The sequence below is a fragment of the Microcaecilia unicolor genome, chromosome 3 (genome assembly GCF_901765095.1).
Source record: "Microcaecilia unicolor chromosome 3, aMicUni1.1, whole genome shotgun sequence".
Lineage (NCBI taxonomy): Eukaryota > Metazoa > Chordata > Amphibia > Gymnophiona > Siphonopidae > Microcaecilia > Microcaecilia unicolor.
The window spans coordinates 364,553,605-364,573,658 of NC_044033.1; the positions used below are offsets into that span (position 1 = coordinate 364,553,605).

Consider the following 20,054-nt stretch of genomic DNA (forward strand, 5'->3'; position numbering starts at 1 on the left):
AACAGAAATAAGTGACTAGGCCCCAAACCTTACCAACTCTGCCAGCTGAAGTGACCATCAAAAACTGACCTTCTGGTGCACATATCTGAGTTCACAAGGTGAAGATTTAAGAACCCACTGATAGTACTACAGGCTTAACGGGAAGCTTCAGCTTAAAGAAATAAATGCATGGCTCTGACAACCAGAGGCAATAGTGAAATACATTTTCTGTTTATATTATTGATGTGACGCAAAAAGATTGAGGAGGGCCATCATACTACTAAAAATTGGGATTTCTTGTGACTTGGATATATTTCTCTATGTGAGTATGTCTCCTCTAGCTCCACAGAACAGAGCCAATCTTCCTTATTCAGAAAACATTATGGAGCCAAGAGTAACCATCTTGAATTTTTTTCCTCCTGTTCAACAATTTGCTTAATGGCTTTAGATCTGGAATGGGGAAGAATCTTCCTGTTTTTCTGAAGAAGAAGCATCTAGAATAAAATTTCTGTCCTCTCTTCAATAATGAGACATATTTGACCAGTTTGGCTTAGAAGACAGGAGATTGCCAAGCTAAGTAGCTCATGGTGTTGAGTGAGCTTCAGTGCACTTTTGGCTGGGCACTATGGAGCGATTACATAGTAGATGATGCAGATAAAGATCTGTACGGTCCACCTAGTCTACTCAACAAGATACTCATTACATATGGTATGATCTTATACTTCATATGTATACTCATCTTGATTTGTCCTTGTCATTTTCAGGGCACAGAAGTGTGCCTGGCACTGACCTTATTCTTAAATTTTTGAAGTTGTCGAAGCCTGTGAAAAGCTCCACTGCAGCCCATCCAAATCTATTAAGCCACAATCAGGGCACAGACTGTAGAAGTCTTGGCCAGAACAGGCTTTGCTTCACAATTAGCAGTGTTGCTACCTAATCTCTGCTAAGCTTCTTTGGATCCATTTCTTCCAAACAGGATTCCTTTGTGTTTATCCCACAAATGTTTGAATTTCATTACTGTTTGCATCTCCACTACTTCCTGCTGAATGGCATTCCAGGTAACTACCACCATCTCAGTGAAAGATTCATATTAGGTGTAGCAGTAGCTTTCCTTTTAAAGGTAGCAGAAATAAGGTGTTTGATTTATAAGATGAATCAAAAGTCTATCCTGCTAGAGGGAGATTTTGTGGGAGGATTCTGGTTATTTCTGGATCCAGTCAAATATCTGTTCCTGGTTTTATTTGGGCAACAGTGTATGCAGCTTAGAGACTCTGCTTATGATTAGGCCTAGAGCTTTATTATCTGAGATAAGTAGATTCTGGGAAGTTTTTCAGGAAAACAAAAATGCATTCCTGAGGATCCACTCAAACTTCCGAGATGTGGAGGATGGCTTGGAGGTGGCAGTGAACAGGGTCTGAATATACACAGACCTTCCCTCCACAGAAATTTCAACCATTGTAAAACAAAACTGCAAGCCTTTCCTGTGTATCCTTATGAAGGCTTGAAACTCATAGCCATGAGTAGCTGTGGATCTCAATAATCAAAGACTCTTAATGCCGTTTCAAAGAATTATAGGCCATACAGACTTGGGTGTTTTTTTGGCCTCACACCAGTTTTTATCAGGTAATTGAATGTTGCCCATTTCTTTTGAGAGAGAGATTCTGTGATGTTTTCTAGATCCACATATTCTGAAAGAGAAGATAGACTGGCAACATAACCAACTGTTTAAGGACAGGAAGATATTTGAGGTGGTCAAGAAAAAGGTATCCTGGGTTCACTCTGAGCCTGCAACTCAGGGAGATAGCTGAATTATACTGGACACAATTAGGGGACAGAAAGATTTTTGATAAAGATCTACTTGTGACTTGTAATAGAGCAGGGATTGCAGTCGAGTATTCCTAGTTGGAACAGGGCTTGTTTGGTGATGCCTTAAATTCTGGTTGAATGAATATCTGACATGGAGCTGAGAACTTGTGTAGCTTAAAATACAGTTCTTAAATTTAGCAGGGTCAAGGGGGCAGGAGAGGCTTCCTGCTCTAAACTCATATTGACATTGGGGCATGATATTCATGATAGATGTCCTCTATAAAGTTAACTAAACAAAAATCCCTAAATTGCTGGTAACTCTCAAAATAGTGCTCTATAAACCAGGAAATTATTTTTGCTACTACTCCATTCATTTTTCAAAAATAAATGTGAAAAAGAGTGCCCTCAGAGATATCCACATCCACTTAGCGGTTTGTAATAACCTCTGAAATAATAGATCATGGATTGCTGGAATCGCCCGACACCGTGGGTTTCAATCAGTTTTCTTCAGGGACTCGGGTTAAAGCTGTCTCTGTCTCAAAGTCAGTGCTAGCCTCCGGGGGAAAGCAGTCGGTCTATTATTTCAGCGAGAATACCTCATGAGCCCTGCGGGTCCTGTTACCGAGGACACGGGGCTCCTAAGTTAAGTCTCCTTTGCATTTTGTATGATAAGAGCAGAGCTGGCCGTCATTGGTTTAAGTTAATAATTTTGAGCACACAAATATATATGAATAGCACACAGCACGGTTTTAAATAAAGAGTAGCCCGATGATTGAAGTGCTATACCACCCGTCAGAGGTTATTACAAATCGCTAAGTGGGTGTGCATATCTACTAGCATAGTCGGCGCCTCAGTTTAGGCATGCCATTTATGCTATGTCAACTGCAGGTGCAAATGCACACGATATATATATGCACCAAGTGAAGTGTGTAACTGTATAAGTTATGTGTCACTTGGACACATGTCCATGGCCCGCACATGCCTCTGCCTATGTATGTGAACCCTGCAGTTATGCACTACAGTGCCTAGTGCACATTCGATGTGGCACCTATGACATGTAAATGGTGCATATGTCTAAATACCAATTTATAGAATTACCTTCTGCTTGCTAATTAGAATAATGGCTTATACACACGTCTGTGTGCACAAACATGTGTAAATGCCACCATTATCCAAACAACATTCTGTAAATATGTGCATATCTTACATATGCATATTTTAGAGGTAGGCATACATATAGGCGGAGTCAGAATGGAGCTTGAGCAGGATTCACATTTGTGTGTAACTTACAGAATACTGTATGCTCCATGTGTTGTCACTGGAACTCAGCTGCACATATGCCAGCTTTATAGCTGGGCATGCTAGCATCTAACCTACAGGCATGTATTTTCACTGATACACTATAAAGGAAAGTAAGTGCCTATGGTCTTTCCTACCAAGCACCCAGACATAGAATTAGCCTCCTAAATGTTTAAACATTCTGTGCATTTTTTCTAAAATATAACCATCTTTTGAATACACTCAGGACCCTGTTTACTAAGGCGCATTAGCGTTTTTAATGCACCTACAATTAGCGTGCATGCTAACTGTGCAGGTGCCTATAGGGATATTGTAGGCGTGTACATGGTAACGCGTCTATACGCAGCTTAGTAAACAGGGCCCTAGGTTTGAAGCTTTTAATATTAGTTTTAACTATATATCAAAAGCAATAAATTCAGTGGTAAAGGATTAAATTGCTATATTTTTTTGAAATGCAAATATTTTCTAGACACTTCCTATAACTTTGCTTTTTTTGTATCTGGACCCAAACGGAATGTTTGCAAACTGTGCTTGTGGAAGGCTCTAAGGGGCCCATTTATTAAGCTGCATTAGGCATTAAAGTGAACCTAATGCACCAAAAATGGCCTAACACGGGATGTGGTAAAGGTTACATATTAGTTTTGTAATGCGTGCACGCTAAATATTTCCTGGTATTTTGTTTTGAGGGTGTGTGCCAGGGGCAACATTAGTGCTTCTTGACACTTAGGCACATAAGCCCAAAATTAGGTTGCTAAATTCAAAGTCAGGTGTTACGGCCTTTGAAAAATGACAGACACGGTCAGGAACATAAATCATCCCACAGATTGCCTAGAGAGGCATTTTGAAAAAGAAAACAAATTTCTTTTTTCATTAATTCGGAAATACTATCAGAATCCTGAAAACAGATGCATTTTGCATATACCATTGAAACTAATGGAACTAGGACTAGTAAATAGGGTCAACAGTACACTGTGGCTAAAAGACCTGCTGTATTATTTGCTGTGTCTCAGTGCCTCCCCCCCCCACCTGTTTCCCTCCCCTCCAATAAAAAGCTCATTACATCTCTGTATATCTAGTCATAAATGAGAAAAGGCCCCTTTTACTAATGCTTACCATGCACTAGAGATACACTTTTACTAAGATGAGCTAAGAAATGGGCTTAGCGGTTTTTAACGTGGGACTTTCCTATGCACTAAGCCCATCTCTAGCATGTCCCTAAAATAGGGCTTTTTTTCATTTTACAGGTCCTGCACTAATTTTTCCATTAGTACGTGAGACCTGCAAAAATATTCAATAGGTGGTAAGTGCTCCCATGTTAAGTCTGTGTTATTAAGATAGCATGCAGTAATGCAAATGGGACAGCTGGATAACGCTTCTATGTCCATTCCCTATCCATGACACACCCCTCCAGAAAAATAAAAATAATAGTGCACACTAACAGGCAAAATGCTTTAATGTATTTTGCAGCGTCTTTTTTTTTTACCTTGTTAAGTGTGCATCAGCATTAACACGGTTTAGTAAAAGGGGCCCAGTGTTAGCATGCGTTAGTCTGCCATCATGGCCCATTATATTCCTAAAAGTTAGGAAACATGTCCCAAAGTGTAATGAAGCTGACAGATAAAGTACACAGTAGTTTGTTTTTAGAAAAGATAATTTTTAAAATGATTTTGCAGTAATTATAAATAAGATCTGTTTAACAAACTAGCTCTCTCCATTTAATAGTAACAGATTTACAAAATTTAGTTTTATTTATAAAGTACACTATTGATTTGATCAGAATGATTTATATTTCACTGTAAATGAAAGACATAAGAGATCTTTCTCCCTAAAACAAACACAAAGAAGAGACTGTCACAGTTACAAGATTTGTCTCAGCTGATCTGAAGACAAACTCTATTCACATAGAACTGTAAAGAGAGAAAAGAAGCTTCCGATTAATTCATTTATGGCTTTTTGCAACATGGCAAAACATTACAGCTTAAAGCAGACATCTCCTCACAGAGGAGGAAGGATTTTTGCAGTCACATTAACAGGAAAACAAAACAAAACAAAAGAAATAACCTTTGAAGATGACCCTGCAGCATAATGAATTCTGGATAACAGATTTCTGAACAAAATAATTCAGTTCAGTGGATTAACAGATAATGGGAAGGCCAATTTTAAAAGACAGTTTTGTTAGTAAAATAGTGCTTTAGGGGCAGAAATGGGCTTTTATAAAATGTCCCTTCTGAAATGTAAGTAGTGCACACAGCTTGTATGCATTTAAGTTTATTTGAGCTGAGTGGAGGCATTCCTGAGGGTATGATTAGTATTTATAAAATACACCTGGATTCATGTAAATCAACCTGGGAAACGTTTGCACGCTAAAGAGCAGGTGTAAACACATGTGTAAATTCTCTGGGATAATTTTCTAAGTATGTGTGTAGTGATAGCTGCACAGGTATAATATATGCAAACTATATCTTCACGCAGTTAAAAGATTACCCCCTTATGGTACACAAAAAACAGATTTAAGCCCATTCATAATGTTTAGTAGTAAACATATTAGACTGCAAAACAGCTGGTTTACAATTTTGAATTACTAGTGTATAAAAAATGGAAAACAGGTTGAAGGAATGCACTAAATTAACATGGTTGACGTTTTGTTTTATTTGGAATTATCTTCTTTTTCCTTATTGTCTTTGCGGAGGACTGGCAGAGGGTGTGCCTCTGTGTTGAAGACCCAGTGCTCAAGTGGAAGGAGATCATCATCCGAAAACAGCAAGTACAGATACCTGGCAAGAATCCAAAAGAAATAATGAATTTCAAACAACAATGGAACCCCCGCCCCCCCCCCCCCCCAAAAAAAAAGACCCCCTTTGCATTCAACCATCTTCCAAGTTTATATTTCTAATTGTCTAGCATCAGATGCTAGTTTTGGTTAGCCACCTCTGGCTCCCAGGCATTCAGAAGAACAGTACTCCACAGTTCACAGTCAAGCAAACAAAACAGTGGAGATGACCAACAGTGGCCATTCTCCACTATTTTGTTCACAAGTATTTACCAACAGTGGTTCCAACACAGTCCTCAGGGGCCACCCAACCAGTCTGGTTTTCTGGATATCTACAATCAGTATGCATAAGATAGATTTGCATACCAAGGAGGCAGTTCATGCAAATTTCTAGCATGCATATTTATTGTGGATATCTTGAGAACTATTACAATAGAAGCCTGCTTTAATTTTCTTCATGGCTATTGAGACTTGGAGAAAGAGGTTACAAATTGCTCCATTCTTGAAGGTAATTTTTTTTTCTTCACTCAAATAGGTGCTTTGCAGGGAAACATTTTGAAAACTTAGTTTCCTTAAATGATCTTCCTCTCAATTCACCCCTCTCCCACCATAACAATTTTAATCCCTCACCATTTGCCATGGGAGCCAGACTGGGAAATTTTTGGAGGTACCACAGCTCGAGCCTCAGTCTTCTAACCAATTCTCCCATTGGCCTCACCTCCCTGCCAGCTTTGCCTGTTTTATTTACTCACAAAAGCCCTGTAAGCACCAGCTCTCAGAATCAATGTTCAGGACACAGGGGGTGTGGAAGGAAGATGAGTTGACCTATCAACAACAATAGCATCTCAAACAGGATTTTTCCCCCATATATTCATTAAACTCAGTCCTTCCTCCCAGCCTCAGTGAAGTGGGGGCCTTTTCTCTCTTTCTTTCAGTTTGAAATGCTTTCTGGAAGCTTCTCTCTCAGGCTAAGGTGTTCAATGAGACTGCTTGCCAGCCTTCTTGCTGTGTGCATGCTGTAATGAAAGCGTCTTGCAGAATATTTTTAAGGAGACATCAAGACAGAATAGCACACTAGCTCTATCAAGATTAAGCCCAGAACTCATATACCATTCTCTTTAGGTGCTAGATGTTGGTATGGCTGTGCAAAGGGAAGCGCCTGCTGTTGATATAGAGGAGCACTAGGATCCTGCCTGCTCCTCTTTAAGGCAGTGTGGTATGATTATTACATTCAATTTGAGGTTGAGAATTTCAAAGATAAAGGGATAAAAAGTGGTACGCAGGCTGGTTTGGTGGTTCAGTATCAGTGTGTGCACTGCCTGGGCTTGATCTCCAGTTCATGTCTTCTACACCATAAGCCAGCTGGTGCTAAATATGCTGCAAAGGCAACCTTCACAGGCCCTTGAGACAGAGGAAAGCTGTGGGAAAGGAAATCTCAGTGGTCACTGGGATTTTGGACTCATGTTAGTTGTTAAAAAGGAGCTGCTGTTTGTGGTCCTCCCAACAAGACAGCCACTGATGGCTAGGCTGGGTTGGGAGTATAACGCTAGGCAGATGCAAATTAAGTCATGGAGTGTTGGTCCAAAAAAAAGGCAGGTTTCAATTGAGTTAGAAAGCCCAAAGAAGCAGGAAACTGCCAACCCAAAGAAATGGAGGAAAATATCTTTATGCTATCTTTGCGGTATTATAAATGAAAACAATGTGCATCAGTATATGGCAATGAACTTTCATCAAATCCATTCTATAGAACACAGAAAACACAACTGGTGATGTGTGTACAAGAAAAATTAGGAAGGCCTGAATGGCAGCACAGCAGAGGCACCTAAACATACATCTGAGATATGGTTCAACTGACTATTTGGAATGCACTTTTGTGGCTGGAATATCTGCACCGCTGAGTTCCAGCAGCATTTAACATCGCTCTCTGCTTTCTCAAGCTTCCCGGATGCGGAACCTTGCTCCGCCCACTCTAGTGACATCAGACACTGGCTAGATTTAAAGGCAGGAGAGCAGCTTAATTTTCCATCCTTCCCCGACTATCCAGTGTGCTCTCTTGTGGCTGGAAAACCAGCACTGCTAAGTTTCAGCAGCATTTAACATCACTCTGCTGTCTCTGCATTCTCAAGCTTTCTGGGTGTGGGAGATTGCTCCGCCTACTCTAGTGTCTCATACTTTGTGTTCCATATGAGTTAATAGCATTATAAATTATAGCACTCTAACATATTTGCTTAATTAAATTAGCATGCCAAAGTTTTGAATGACCTTTCTGAATATTATACCTTAGAGTGCTTTGTAACAGAGCATCAGATGGCATGCTAATATACCAAATACAGTCAAATTCTGCTGCCCTAATTTAGTACAAGGACAGAAAAAAAAAGCATCGACCAAAACTTAAAACCCTTATATTGATTTTTGCAGTAATGCTGAAACTGAGTTGCCAGTAAATGGGAAATAAAAATAAAATGCTAACATCTTTCCTATATTTCTTTGGTAAAATGCTACAGCTAATCGGTAGTTTATCTCCAGGAGCTATAGAATTAAATTTTTAATTCAGCAAGTAAAAAATGAATTCTAAGTACCTATTAAAAATGGCAAAAATTATAATTTTAATAAATGTTGAGAAAATCACTGAACAAAGTTAAAAGGGATGTTTGTTTTCTTTTCAAAGTGGCTATTAGTATAATCATTTTAGGGGGAATTTTGTAAATGATGAGCTATTAGAATACTGTTTTACATGGGCAAGTAGGTGCTTATAAAATTGCCCTGACACAAACATGCATAAAAATGTGCCCTATGAAGACACGGAGTGGACTTTAAAGCAGCATATGTGAATGGGTTCCTAAGGATGAAGGGCGGGTGGGCTAGAGATGGGATTGGCATTTTTGTATTTATCTGATAAAATACACACATAAGCACCAACTCTTATCACCATATATATGTGCAAAGTTACATTAGCTTAGGGACAGTTATGATTTTTTGCAGTAGCCTTCCAGAGGGCTATTTTCTAAAATACACATGGGTGGACATGATCCCTCTATAAAACCAGGCACAACACATGCCTAAGCACCTTGTTACAAAATTACTGAGAACAATTTTCAAAGCCATAAGTAGTGATGTGAAAAAGTCCACCCTCCCTTGTTTTCCCTATTATTGCACATATGACACACTGAACGGATTCTGACCTTTAAACAAAACACAATATTATAACAAAGGAACCCTGATTAAACATATAATACATTTTTTTTTTTAAGGAACAAAGTTATCCAGTACCTATATCACACACGTGAAAAAGTAACTGCCCCCTAATCTTCTTAACTAGTTGTATCATCTTTAGCAGCAATAATTGCAACCAAACACTTCCTATAATTTGATGTCAGTCTTTCACATCACTGTTGAGAATCTTAGTCAACTCTTCTTGGCAGGACTGCTTTACTTCAGACACATTTGTAGGTTTTTGTGTATAAACTGCTTTTCAGGTCTGACTAGGCCAACCCCCAAATTTGTTTCTCTTTAGCCATTCTGATGTAGACTTGCCTTTGTGTTTTGGATTATTATCTTGCTGGATAACCTGCTTATGGTCAAAAGATTGCACATTCTCCTTAAGTACAGTGCAGATTTCATGGTTCCTTCAATAATGGCAAGATTTCCAGGTTCTGATGCAGCAAAACATTCCCACACCATTACACTACCACCACCATGACTGACCGCTGGTATAATGTTTTCACTGTAGAATGTAGTATTTACTTTCTGTCTTACATAATGGTCCTGTGTTGTCCATAGAGTTCCACTTTTGACTTGTCTGTCCATAGACCATTATCCCAAAAGGTTTGGGATCATCCAAGTGTGTTTTTGCAAATGTGAGACAAGTGTTTATGTTACTGTTGGACAGTTTCCACCTTGCTATGCTCCCATGAATCCCATTTTTGCCCAGTCTCCTCCTAATTGCAGCATCATGAACACTAACCTTAGCTGAGGCTACAGAGGCCTGCAGTTCTTTGGATGTTGTTCTGGGATATTTTATGACTTCCTGGATGAGTTGTTGCACCCTTAGAGTAGTTTTGGTAGGCAGGCCAGCCATTTCTGGGAAGATTCACCAAAGGCTCTCACTGTGGTTTGGTGGAGTCCCAGAGCTTTAGAAGTGGTTTGGTAACGTCTTCCAGACAGAAATATTTCAGCAGCTTTTTATCTCAGCTGTGGAATTTTCTTTATGAGACAATTCTTGTAGAAGCTTTGTGGTGACTAGTTCACTCTCATGGTAAGGTTCAATATATACTAAGGTTTAGATTCAACAGGGCTGCTGGCTGCAATCAATCCTGGCTGTGTTCAATCAGCTGAATCTAATCATTTACATTTGATCAATTGACTAATTCAGAAAGGCAGTTACTTTTTCACATGGTGATAAAGTTGAAGTTGTTGTTCCTTAAATAAATGAACTAATAATTTTAAAGACTAATATGTGCTTACGTGGATTCACTTTTTTAATATCACATTATATTTAACAATCAGAAACCACTCAGTGTGACATATATGCAATAGGGGAAATCAGTAGAAATATCTTTTTCACAGCACTGTACCTAGGAAAACTGACTTTCTGAAAACTGTCTTCATACACAGTAGCTAAAATTATAGGGATATAAAGGTTCCACAGAATGCATATTTTAGTTGGATTGAAATGCAGTTTAATGCAGGCTTGGATTGGGTTTTCAAATGTACTTATGATGGTTTCTGTCAAAATTCTACCCAAAGAAAAAGGTAGATTCAAATCTAAGTAACAATATGTGAGTCTTCATAATGTAGCTCAAAGCAAAAGTAACCATTGCATATTTATGATGTTATTTTCAACAATAAAGCTTAAAGCGAGGTACAGCAAGTTCAGCTTATAAAATTCATAAGCAATTTCCTGATAGGTCCTGGTTCCAAAACAAGTCTTGCGGGGCTGTATCTGTCTAGCCATGATCAAGCCACAGGCCATAGAATTCTGCCTAGCACTGGCTTTGCTTATAAACACTGAAATATTAGATGTAAAAGATTAATAAAATAGGTTAAGACAGAACATAAGGAGAGACTTGCCAGACAGTCAAAGGCTAACAGTTAAAACTTTTTCAAGTACAATAAAACAAGTAATCCATGAAACTGCAGGTTGGGGCATTCAGTGAGGATAAGGCATAGGTGAAAAACTAAATTTGTTAAGTCTTTACCATTGAGAATACTGGATAGAGACCCAAACTAGAGGGAAACGAATCAGTGTGAATCTGTAAGAGGTGCTAGAGCAACTTGAAAACGAAATAGTAGCAAATCACCATGATCCGAACGGGTTCATTCTGGAGCTGTAAAGGAATTCAAATATGAAACTGCAGACCTGCTGCTGGCAATCTCCAACTTATTACTCAAACCTGCATCTGTACCTATGGACTGAAGAGTGGCCAGTGTAAAACTAATTTTTCAATTGACTACTGCTCAGTGAGTCCAATATTTCTGATGGATAAAATGGTAGAAGCTATTATTAGGAACAAAATTGTGGGTGATAGGAATAAACATGGTTTAATGGGGAAAAGCCAACATGGATTTAGAGAAGGGAGATTATGTTTTACTAATCTACTATTAGAATTCTTTGAAGGTATGCTTAAGCACGTGGCTAAAAATAAATAAATACAAAATGTTATTTTAGATGAAACAAAAAAGTGAGGAGAATGGATGAGGATACCAACTGTTTTATATTTATTCACTTAAAAAATTATGTGTACATAACAGCATCTCCAAGTGTAAATATCATTTACATGTATAGTTCACGTGGTTTGAGATGGCAATAAATCTACACGTATATTCTCCATTTTGCAGTGAGAATAAATGTATATGGGAAAAAGATCTCCACTGGGTTTTTGCACCAGAGGCATGCACCTATTTTAAAAAAGGTGCTTGTTTTGGTCATAGCTTTATTTCCACCTCCAAAATGGGAAAAAAAGTTATAGCCTCACTATCTAATTGGTGACTCTTATAAGTTTGTAAAATGAGCCAGCTACATGTAGAAATAGCACCATTTCCACGTGAAAGCTGCATAATTGCAGCTTACATATGTGCCACCATTTTCATGTGGAAGCTGCAGAGATTTTTCCCGGATGTATATTTGTAAAATGCGGAATAGAGGCTGTGATCTACATGCAGATAATCCACAGGAGAACAATGCAGGCCACAGTGAAAGTAGAAACACAATTAAATCAGTTGCCTGACGTGGCTATGTTTTACCTTCCAGAGGCTAGAGCTTATCATTCCACTATAAAAATACACACAAAAAACAGATATATAATAAAAAAAATTATTAATCCAGTTAAAAGTAAGTAATAAAGTGAAGATACTTACCTGTAGCAGCAGGTATTCTCCGAGACAGCAGGCCTTATATTCTCACAATTGGGTAGCGCGATCCCGCGTTGCTCGGTCCGGAGCTTGTAACTAGCTACAAAACAGAGCTTTGTGGAGCGCAAGAGCCGGTTCATCATGCCTGCGAAAGTGCCTTTCTGTCTGCCACGAGAGCATGATTACTACAGCATAAAAAACCCAAAAGTAAATATAGGAGAACTCCTATATTTAAGGGGAGGCGGGAGGGTTTGTGATAATATAAGGCCTGCTGTCCTTGGAAAGGACAGGTAAGTATCTTTGCTTTCTCCGAGGACAAGCAGGCCATTAATTCTCACAATTGGGGTATCCATAGCATCCAGGATCACCAAAAACAACAAACATTGGTCAACTGGGCATCACAACAGCGAAGCCATAACTCGGATTAACCTGAAACTATATACAAGCTTTCATCAGCTGGGTGAGAACGGCACTGAGGTCCCAAGACAAAGGTGGAGGTTTGACAGGAGGCTTTGACAAAAACAAACCTTGAATGACATGAACAACTAGAGGCTGCCAGAGATCGGTTTATCCTCTACACGTTGATACGCACTAATTGCACTGAGATGAACCCTTACAGAGTTGGTCTTAAGACCAGACTTGGAAAGATGTGGAAGGTACTCAAGTAGGGTCTGTGCAGGGCAAGAAAGAGGATCAAGGGCTTTGCTCTCACAGCAGACGGCAAACCTCCTCCATTTGAAAGAACACCACCTCTCAGTGGAATCGTTCCTGGAAGCCAGCAAGACCTGGGGATACCCTCCGACAGACCCAAAGAAGCAAATTCTAGGCTCTCAACATCCAAACTGTGAGGGCCAGAGACTGAAGGGCTGGGATGCAGAAGAGATTCCTTGGTCTGTGTGATGAGGGTCGGAAACTCCCATCTCCACAGTTCTTCAGAGGGTAACTCCAAAAGAAGAGGGAACCAGATCTGCTGAGGCCAGAAAGGCATGATCAAGATCTTGCTTGAGTTTCAGTAAAGTCTTCCCCACAAAAGGAATGGAAGGATACGCATATAGAAGACCTGAACCCCAATGAATGAAGAAGGCATCCGAGGCTAGTCTGTCATGAGCTGGAAGCCTAGAACAGAACTGAGGGACTTTGTGATTTATTAGAGTGGCAAAGAGATCCACAGAGGGGATGCCACATGCTCGGAAGATCTCATGGGCAACACCCATGTTGAGAGACCACTCGTACAGTTGCACAACCCTGCTCAGACTGTTTTTCCCCACTAGATAAGTGGCTCGAAGGAACATGGCTCCCCAACCCAGAAGAGATGCATCCGTCGTCAGCACCTTTGAGGAATTTGGAATGGAAGTCTCAGAGTCAAATTGGTTCAAATGGTCCACTACAGAAGAAAGCAAATGAGCTCTGTGGACACTCGGATGACATCTTCCAGACGTCCCATGGCTTGACACCACTGAGAAGCCAGGGTCCACTGGGCCAACCTCAAAGGCATGTTACAGGTGTTACATACACTGTGGACAGTATGTGGCCCAACAACCTCAACATCTGCCAAGCCGTGACCTACTGCAAGGCTCAAACCTGAGAAGCCAGTGTGACTAGAGTGTCTTGGCTCTGGGAGACAGGCTCGAACCTTCTGGGTATCGAGCAGGGCTCCTATGTATTCCAATTGCTGGACCAAGAGAAGGTGGGACTTGGGCTAATTTATTACGAATCCTAGTGGCTCCAACACCCGAATAGTTAGGCATATTGACTCCAATTCCCTTCCTGCAATGTGCTCCTGACCAGCCAATCATCCAGATAGGGAAACATATATTCTTAGTCTGTGCAAATACCCCATAACTACTGCTAGACACTTGGTGAATACCCAGGTTGCTGACGTGAGGCCAAATGGCAGAACATGGTACTGGTAGTAATGTTTCCTTATATGGAATCTGAGATACTTGCTGTGGCTGGGAATTATCAAAATGTGAGTATAGGCATCCCTTAAGTCCAGAAAACATAGGCAATCATTTTCTTTTTATTTATTTAAATTTTTATCATTTACAAGTTGCACTTATAAACAGAAAAGCGGCAGGTATTACATTTACATATTAGTTTTACAAGGAAAAGAAAAAAGCACTAAAGCTTTCTTAAGCCTTCTCAGACCACACAATACATTACGAGGGGCGAAGAACACTTAATAGGAGTATATTTAGAAAACATATACCAAAACTTAGCAAATGGCCTGACCTTAAACTGACTATTTTAAACTCCGTCTTTTATATGCAGTCTATTTAATAATTTTCTTAGCTTCTATAAATGTTTTCAAGTGGCTCGGGTCAAGAAAAACATATTTGTTACCCTGGTATTTCACACAACATTTGCAGGGATATGCCAATAGAAATGAGGCTCCCATCGCCCTAACCTCTTCTCTAAAAGCCAAAAAGGCTTTACGTTGTTCTTGAGTAGTCTTTACATCTGGGAATACCCAAATCTTTTGTCCACAGAAAGTTTTTGAAGAATTTTTAAAGTATACTTTCATCAAAGAATTTAAATCCTGTTCGAAGACAAAAGAGATGAGCAAAGTCCGTCGATCCTTAACCTCCGATAATGAATCTTCTAGAAGCTCTGAAATATTCAAAATATCAATTTCTTGAGAAACTCTGTTATCAGTTATTTTTGAAACAGAAAGATAATACAATTTATTGACCGGTGGGATTGCAGCTTGTGGGTATTTAAGAATTTCAACCAGATATTTTTTGAAAAAGTCAAGAGCCGATATCCCTTTGGCCAACGGGAAATTTAACATTCTTAAATTCAGTCTCCTATTGAAGTTTTCAAATTGTTCTATTTTGCGAGCAATCATAATTTTGTCTTTAATCAACATCTCCGTAGTAGATTTTAAAGTTTGATGTTCAACTTGAATTTGTGTTACTCGAGTCAACATGTCTTGCTTTACATCTTCAAGGGCTAAGGTTAGAGAGTCTACTTTATTTACCAGTATAGTAGTTTCCTGCGATACTTTTGTGACTGTAGCCATTAAATTTTGTAATATAGTCCAAATAGACTGCAAAGTTACCTCCCTGGGAGCTTCCACATCTGCTTCCATGATTGTATCGCCTGTGTTCTGAGATGAGGAGCTGCCGATCAAGGCTAAACCATTACCGACTTCCGGTGTTGTTAGCCGTTGTATCTCATCTCGAGAAGACGCAGGGCAGGGAGGTGTAGCGGATTCGGGCGGAGAGAGTGAAATCTCATTCCCAAGCAAGGCTGTCGCTCCTCCGGCAGCCTGGACAGCGGGACTCAACGCTCCAATATTAGTCCGGGGGTCGGAAGCAAAGCGAAGAATCGTCTGTTGGATTGGCGACGAGGTTCTTGCCGGCGGCAGCACGGCCTTCACCACGGCCTTTCTTTTAGAATGCGGCATTATTTTTTGAGGTAAAACAGTAAAGTTGTAAAATGAAGGCTCCAGTCCTCACAGACGCTCTCTGGCAATCATTTTCTTGACTCATGGGGAGAAGGGTACCCAGGGAAATCATTCTGAACTTTTCTTTGACTAGTAATTTGTTCAGGGCCCATAGGTCTAGGACTGAACCCCTCTCCGTCTTTTTGGACACAAGGAAGCACCTAGAATAGGATCCCTTTCCTGCTTCCCCTGGTGGTACAGGTTTGACCGCATTGGCCTTTAGAAGGGTGAAGATTTCCATGTACCTGTTTGTGCCAAGAGCTGATGAACGATGTTCTCAGTGGGCAATTTGGTGCTTTTTCTCACCAATGCAGGGTGAACCAAGAGGGGCATTTTCAAAAGAAACGTCCAAGTTGAGATTTGGACATCCTTGCAAAATGGCGAAATCCAGGGGCAGGGAGCCCTATATTTTTGAAAAAAGATGGACATCAATCTTTCGTTTTGAAAATACCGTCAGACACATCCAAATCCTTAAATTTGGACGTCCCCAGACATGGACATTTCTGACTTTTGGCGATTTTCAAAACCAAAGACGTCCATGTCAAAAACGTCCAAATGCAAGCCATTTAGTCATGGGAGGAGCCAGCATTTGTAGTGCACTGGTCCCCCTGACATGCCAGGACACCAACTAGGGGGTACTGCAGTGGACTTCATAAAATGCTCCCAGGAACATAGCTCCCCTACCTTGTGTGCGGAGCCCCCCCCAAAACCCACTACCTACAGCTGTACACCACTACCACAGCCCTTACGGGTGAAGAGGGGCACCTATATATGGGTACAGTGGGTTTGTGGTGGGTTTTGGAGAGTTTGCTGTTTCCTCCACAAATGTAACAGGTGGGGGGGGGGGGGGGGTATGGGCCTGGGTCCGCCTGCCTGAAGTGCACTGCAGTAACCACTAAAACTGCTCCTGGGACCTGCCTGCGCTGTCATGGACCTGAGAATGACATATGAGGCTGGCACAACATATTTTTAAAGATATTTTTTTGAGGGTGGGAGGGGGTTAGAGACCACTGGGGGAGTAACGGGAAGTTATCCCCGATTCTCTCCAGTGGTCATCTGGTCATTTCAGGCACCTTTTTCTGCCTTATTCGTAAGAAAAACAGGTCCGGGTGAAAACGTCCAAGTGTTCGTTAGGGACGTCCTTGTTTTTTTTCGATTATGGGTCAAAGACGTCCAAGTGTTAGGCATGCCCAAGTCCCGCCTTCGTCACGCCCCCTTCAGCTTTGGACGTCCTTGCGATGGACTGCAGTTGGAGACGTACAAAATCGGGTTTCGATTATACTGATTCGGATGTCTCTGGGAGAAGGACGTCCACCTTCCGATTTATGTCGAAAGATGGACGTACTTCTCTTTCGAAAATAAGCCTGTATGTGAGACTATCTGAAGAGCCCACTGGTCGGAGGTTACAAGGTGCCACCTGTGATGGTAAAAATGCAGCCTCCTCCCTACTGGTAAGTTGTCTGGGATGGTTACTTTGAGCCAGTCAAAAGCTCTTCCCTTGCATTGACTGGGATGCTGGCTGGCAAACCTCTATGGCCTGTGGACCAAAGACTGCAAGTAAAGGTTCATGTAGAACTGGTAGGACTGGATGCGGTCAATGAGCATCGAGCCATGAAAAAACACTTTCCTCCCAAGCAAGTCTAATGTCTGAGCCTCTCTACTTGGGGGGCGCCGAGGAATGCGTCCTGAAGCTCCTAGCTTGTCTGAGGGCAGATTTGACCACCAGAGAGTGGTGAGGCATTTGTGCCCTCACAAATCTGGGAGCCTTCTGGATAGAATACTGTGCATTCACCTTCTTAGGTACAACCTGCATTGAGAAGGGAGATTCCCAATTATTAGTCAGTGCATCCATAAGGATAGGGTGCAAAAGTATTGTGACCTGTTCCTTAGGAGGAGACTCGTAACCCAGGATGGTTAACATCTCAGCCTTGGGCTCTTCCTCTTTAACGGGATGGCAGAAGCCATCTCCCTGACAAAACCAATAAAAGGCCCTCAGGTGGAGATTTCTCTCGCTTGAGGTGGGGAGGGATCAGAAGGTACCCCACAATATTCCTCCTGTGAAAAGTAATGAGGTTCCTCTTCTGAGTCCCATGAACGGTCCCCTTTCACACTCCTCACTGTATACAGAACGGGCTGAGTGAGTCAGAGCCTGTCCATGTCCTGAAGAGCGTCAAGGTACAGCCCTACTCCGGGTAAGCGTCCTCAAGTGTGGAAATGTATTGTTGATGCTGATATCAAGGATCTCTGCATATGCATGGATGGTGCCTCAGGAAGAATCTGGGGCTAATCTGCAACTGGTGCAAGCGTCCTTGATGATGACGGTTTGCAGCTGCAACACGTGTGCCAGCTCCTCCCCGAGTATGGATTGAAGACACTCATTGAAGGAAGGCATCTGCATAGGCAGGAGAACTGGGAGACAGGCAGCCTGAGAAAGTGTTGGTGCTGAACCAGTAGCAGGTACCTGGCTGCTCGGAGATTTGCACACGGACACCTCTTTCAAAGAGGGGGAGCGCTCCTCCTAGTGCTGGAGCTTTTCAGGTACCAGCGATTCCAATGCCCGTGCTCCCGGGCACTGTATGTCTATGAGGACCAATGCTTATGCTTCTTGGGCTTCCCCCAATGCTCAGCATCGCATTTGTTCAGTACCCTCAATGTCAGGTCTGATGCAGACTGGTCCCGGGGCCTACTCTCTGTGCCCAGTCGAGAGAGGTGGAGATCTTCTTGATGCCGGTGCACTCCCAGTGGATACTGAAGTCTTGGTAGCCATTGAGGTTGATGCTTCTGATGCTGATGTACCAGCCTTTGAAGAGCCATAAGAGTCCCTCCTGTTTGATTTCCATGCCCTCTGTCCCCTCAACTGCATTTTTAAACAGAGAGAACAAGAGTTAAGCTCATTGTCAGGCCTAAGGCACCTGATGCACCAAGAGTGTGGGACCATAACAGAAGTCACTATATTACATTGGATGCATCTTTTGAATCCACTGGGAGTCTTCTGGGACACTGAGAAAAGAATCGTAGCCAAATTCAATTGCTCAATTGAGAGCAGAAAAAGGGGCACATTCAAACTGAGGTTGGTGCTCTGGCCTAAACAGGCCTAGCAACTAGCAAAAAAAGAAAAAAATAGGAAAACTTGAAGAGCAGAAAAAACTATTAAAATTAGAGGGAATTAAAATACGATAAAGAAAAATGAAAAAATAATTCAATTAAGAGAAAAAATACCCACATGGGAAGGCACTGCGAAAGATAAAGATATACGCACTGTGACAAGGAAATGAAGATGTGTCCTCCCTGTTTCACAGAAAAAAAGAAGACTGAGGAACTCAAGCTCACGCATCGGGCAGGAAGGCACCCGTGCTTGCGTGGTGGGATGCTGCTAGTCAGCATCTGCACCAGGCTCCATCAGATGATGTCACCCAGCTATGAGTATACAGTGGCCTGCTTGTCCTTGGAGAATGTAATCATCAGTAACAGAAATTTTGTGATACTGCAAAATACACCTCTGCCTCTGTGGCCTTGGAGGCCTGAATGGCTAGTGAGGATCCCCAAGCTCTCCCCTCCATTAAAATTTTACCTTTGTTGGTGGGGAAGCCCAAGACCTGCTAGCTGAAGAGCTCCATGGCCTAAACCTCCCCTAATGGGAGGAAGTTGTCAGCATGCTTTACAGCCTCCAAAGCCAGCATTCCTTGTGCACGCTCAAGTTCATGCAAATGAACTGAGCCTGCACGAAGAATGCGAGCATCGGTGGCTGGAAAGCACGCTAGCAACTTCCTCACACCAGGGGAGGCTGAGGTCATGGAGCTCTTCAGCTGGCAGAGCTTAGGCATCCGCACCAACAAAGATAACATTTGATATGTGTGTGTGTTTGGGGGGGGGGGGGGTGCAGAGAGGAATGGGTAACCCCCCATCCCCAGTCCACCCCAGGGTTCCCCCCAAAAATGGACTGCTGACTATACCCCAAGCTCTGTCTCCACCTGGCTATTTCATGCCACTCGACTGGCAAAAATGTCTTCAGAACACTACTGCTAAATTGATTTTTGCAGCTTGTAGATTTGACAGAGTGACTCCTCTGATGTTACAATTTATACTGGTTACCAGTTCAGTTGAGATTTTCTTTTAAGGTTGCCTTTATAATTTTTAATACATTGTGAGGGTTAACTTGAAAATATTTCTCGAGGTCATTAGTGGTCCCTTGCTCCTAAGGGAATAAATAGGGGATGGAATCATTGTTTCATCATATTTCCATCTATTAAAGGGATTAGGTTTAAACATATTTTCGATTCCTCATTTAATTTTCAGGCACCTAAATTATGGAAAGATTTACCACTGAATATTAGGTATTGACCTACAATGCAGATTCTTTTGCAGACAGTAATTCTGATAACTGTTAGTTTTATCCTAAAT

The 20,054-nt window shown here is 41.5% G+C and overlaps 1 protein-coding gene across 1 annotated transcript in view; it reads right to left on the bottom strand.

Moving 5' to 3' along the window:
• Positions 1 to 4,809: 4,809 nt before the first annotated feature.
• Positions 4,810 to 20,054, bottom strand: part of MAN1A1 (mannosidase alpha class 1A member 1) — a 309,444-nt gene continuing 294,199 nt past the window's right edge. The window contains exon 12 of the mRNA XM_030198560.1: positions 4,810 to 5,858. Within this exon, the coding sequence (XP_030054420.1) occupies positions 5,732 to 5,858 (127 nt within the window). The 3' untranslated portion in view covers positions 4,810 to 5,731. The remainder of the gene's footprint in view (positions 5,859 to 20,054) is intronic.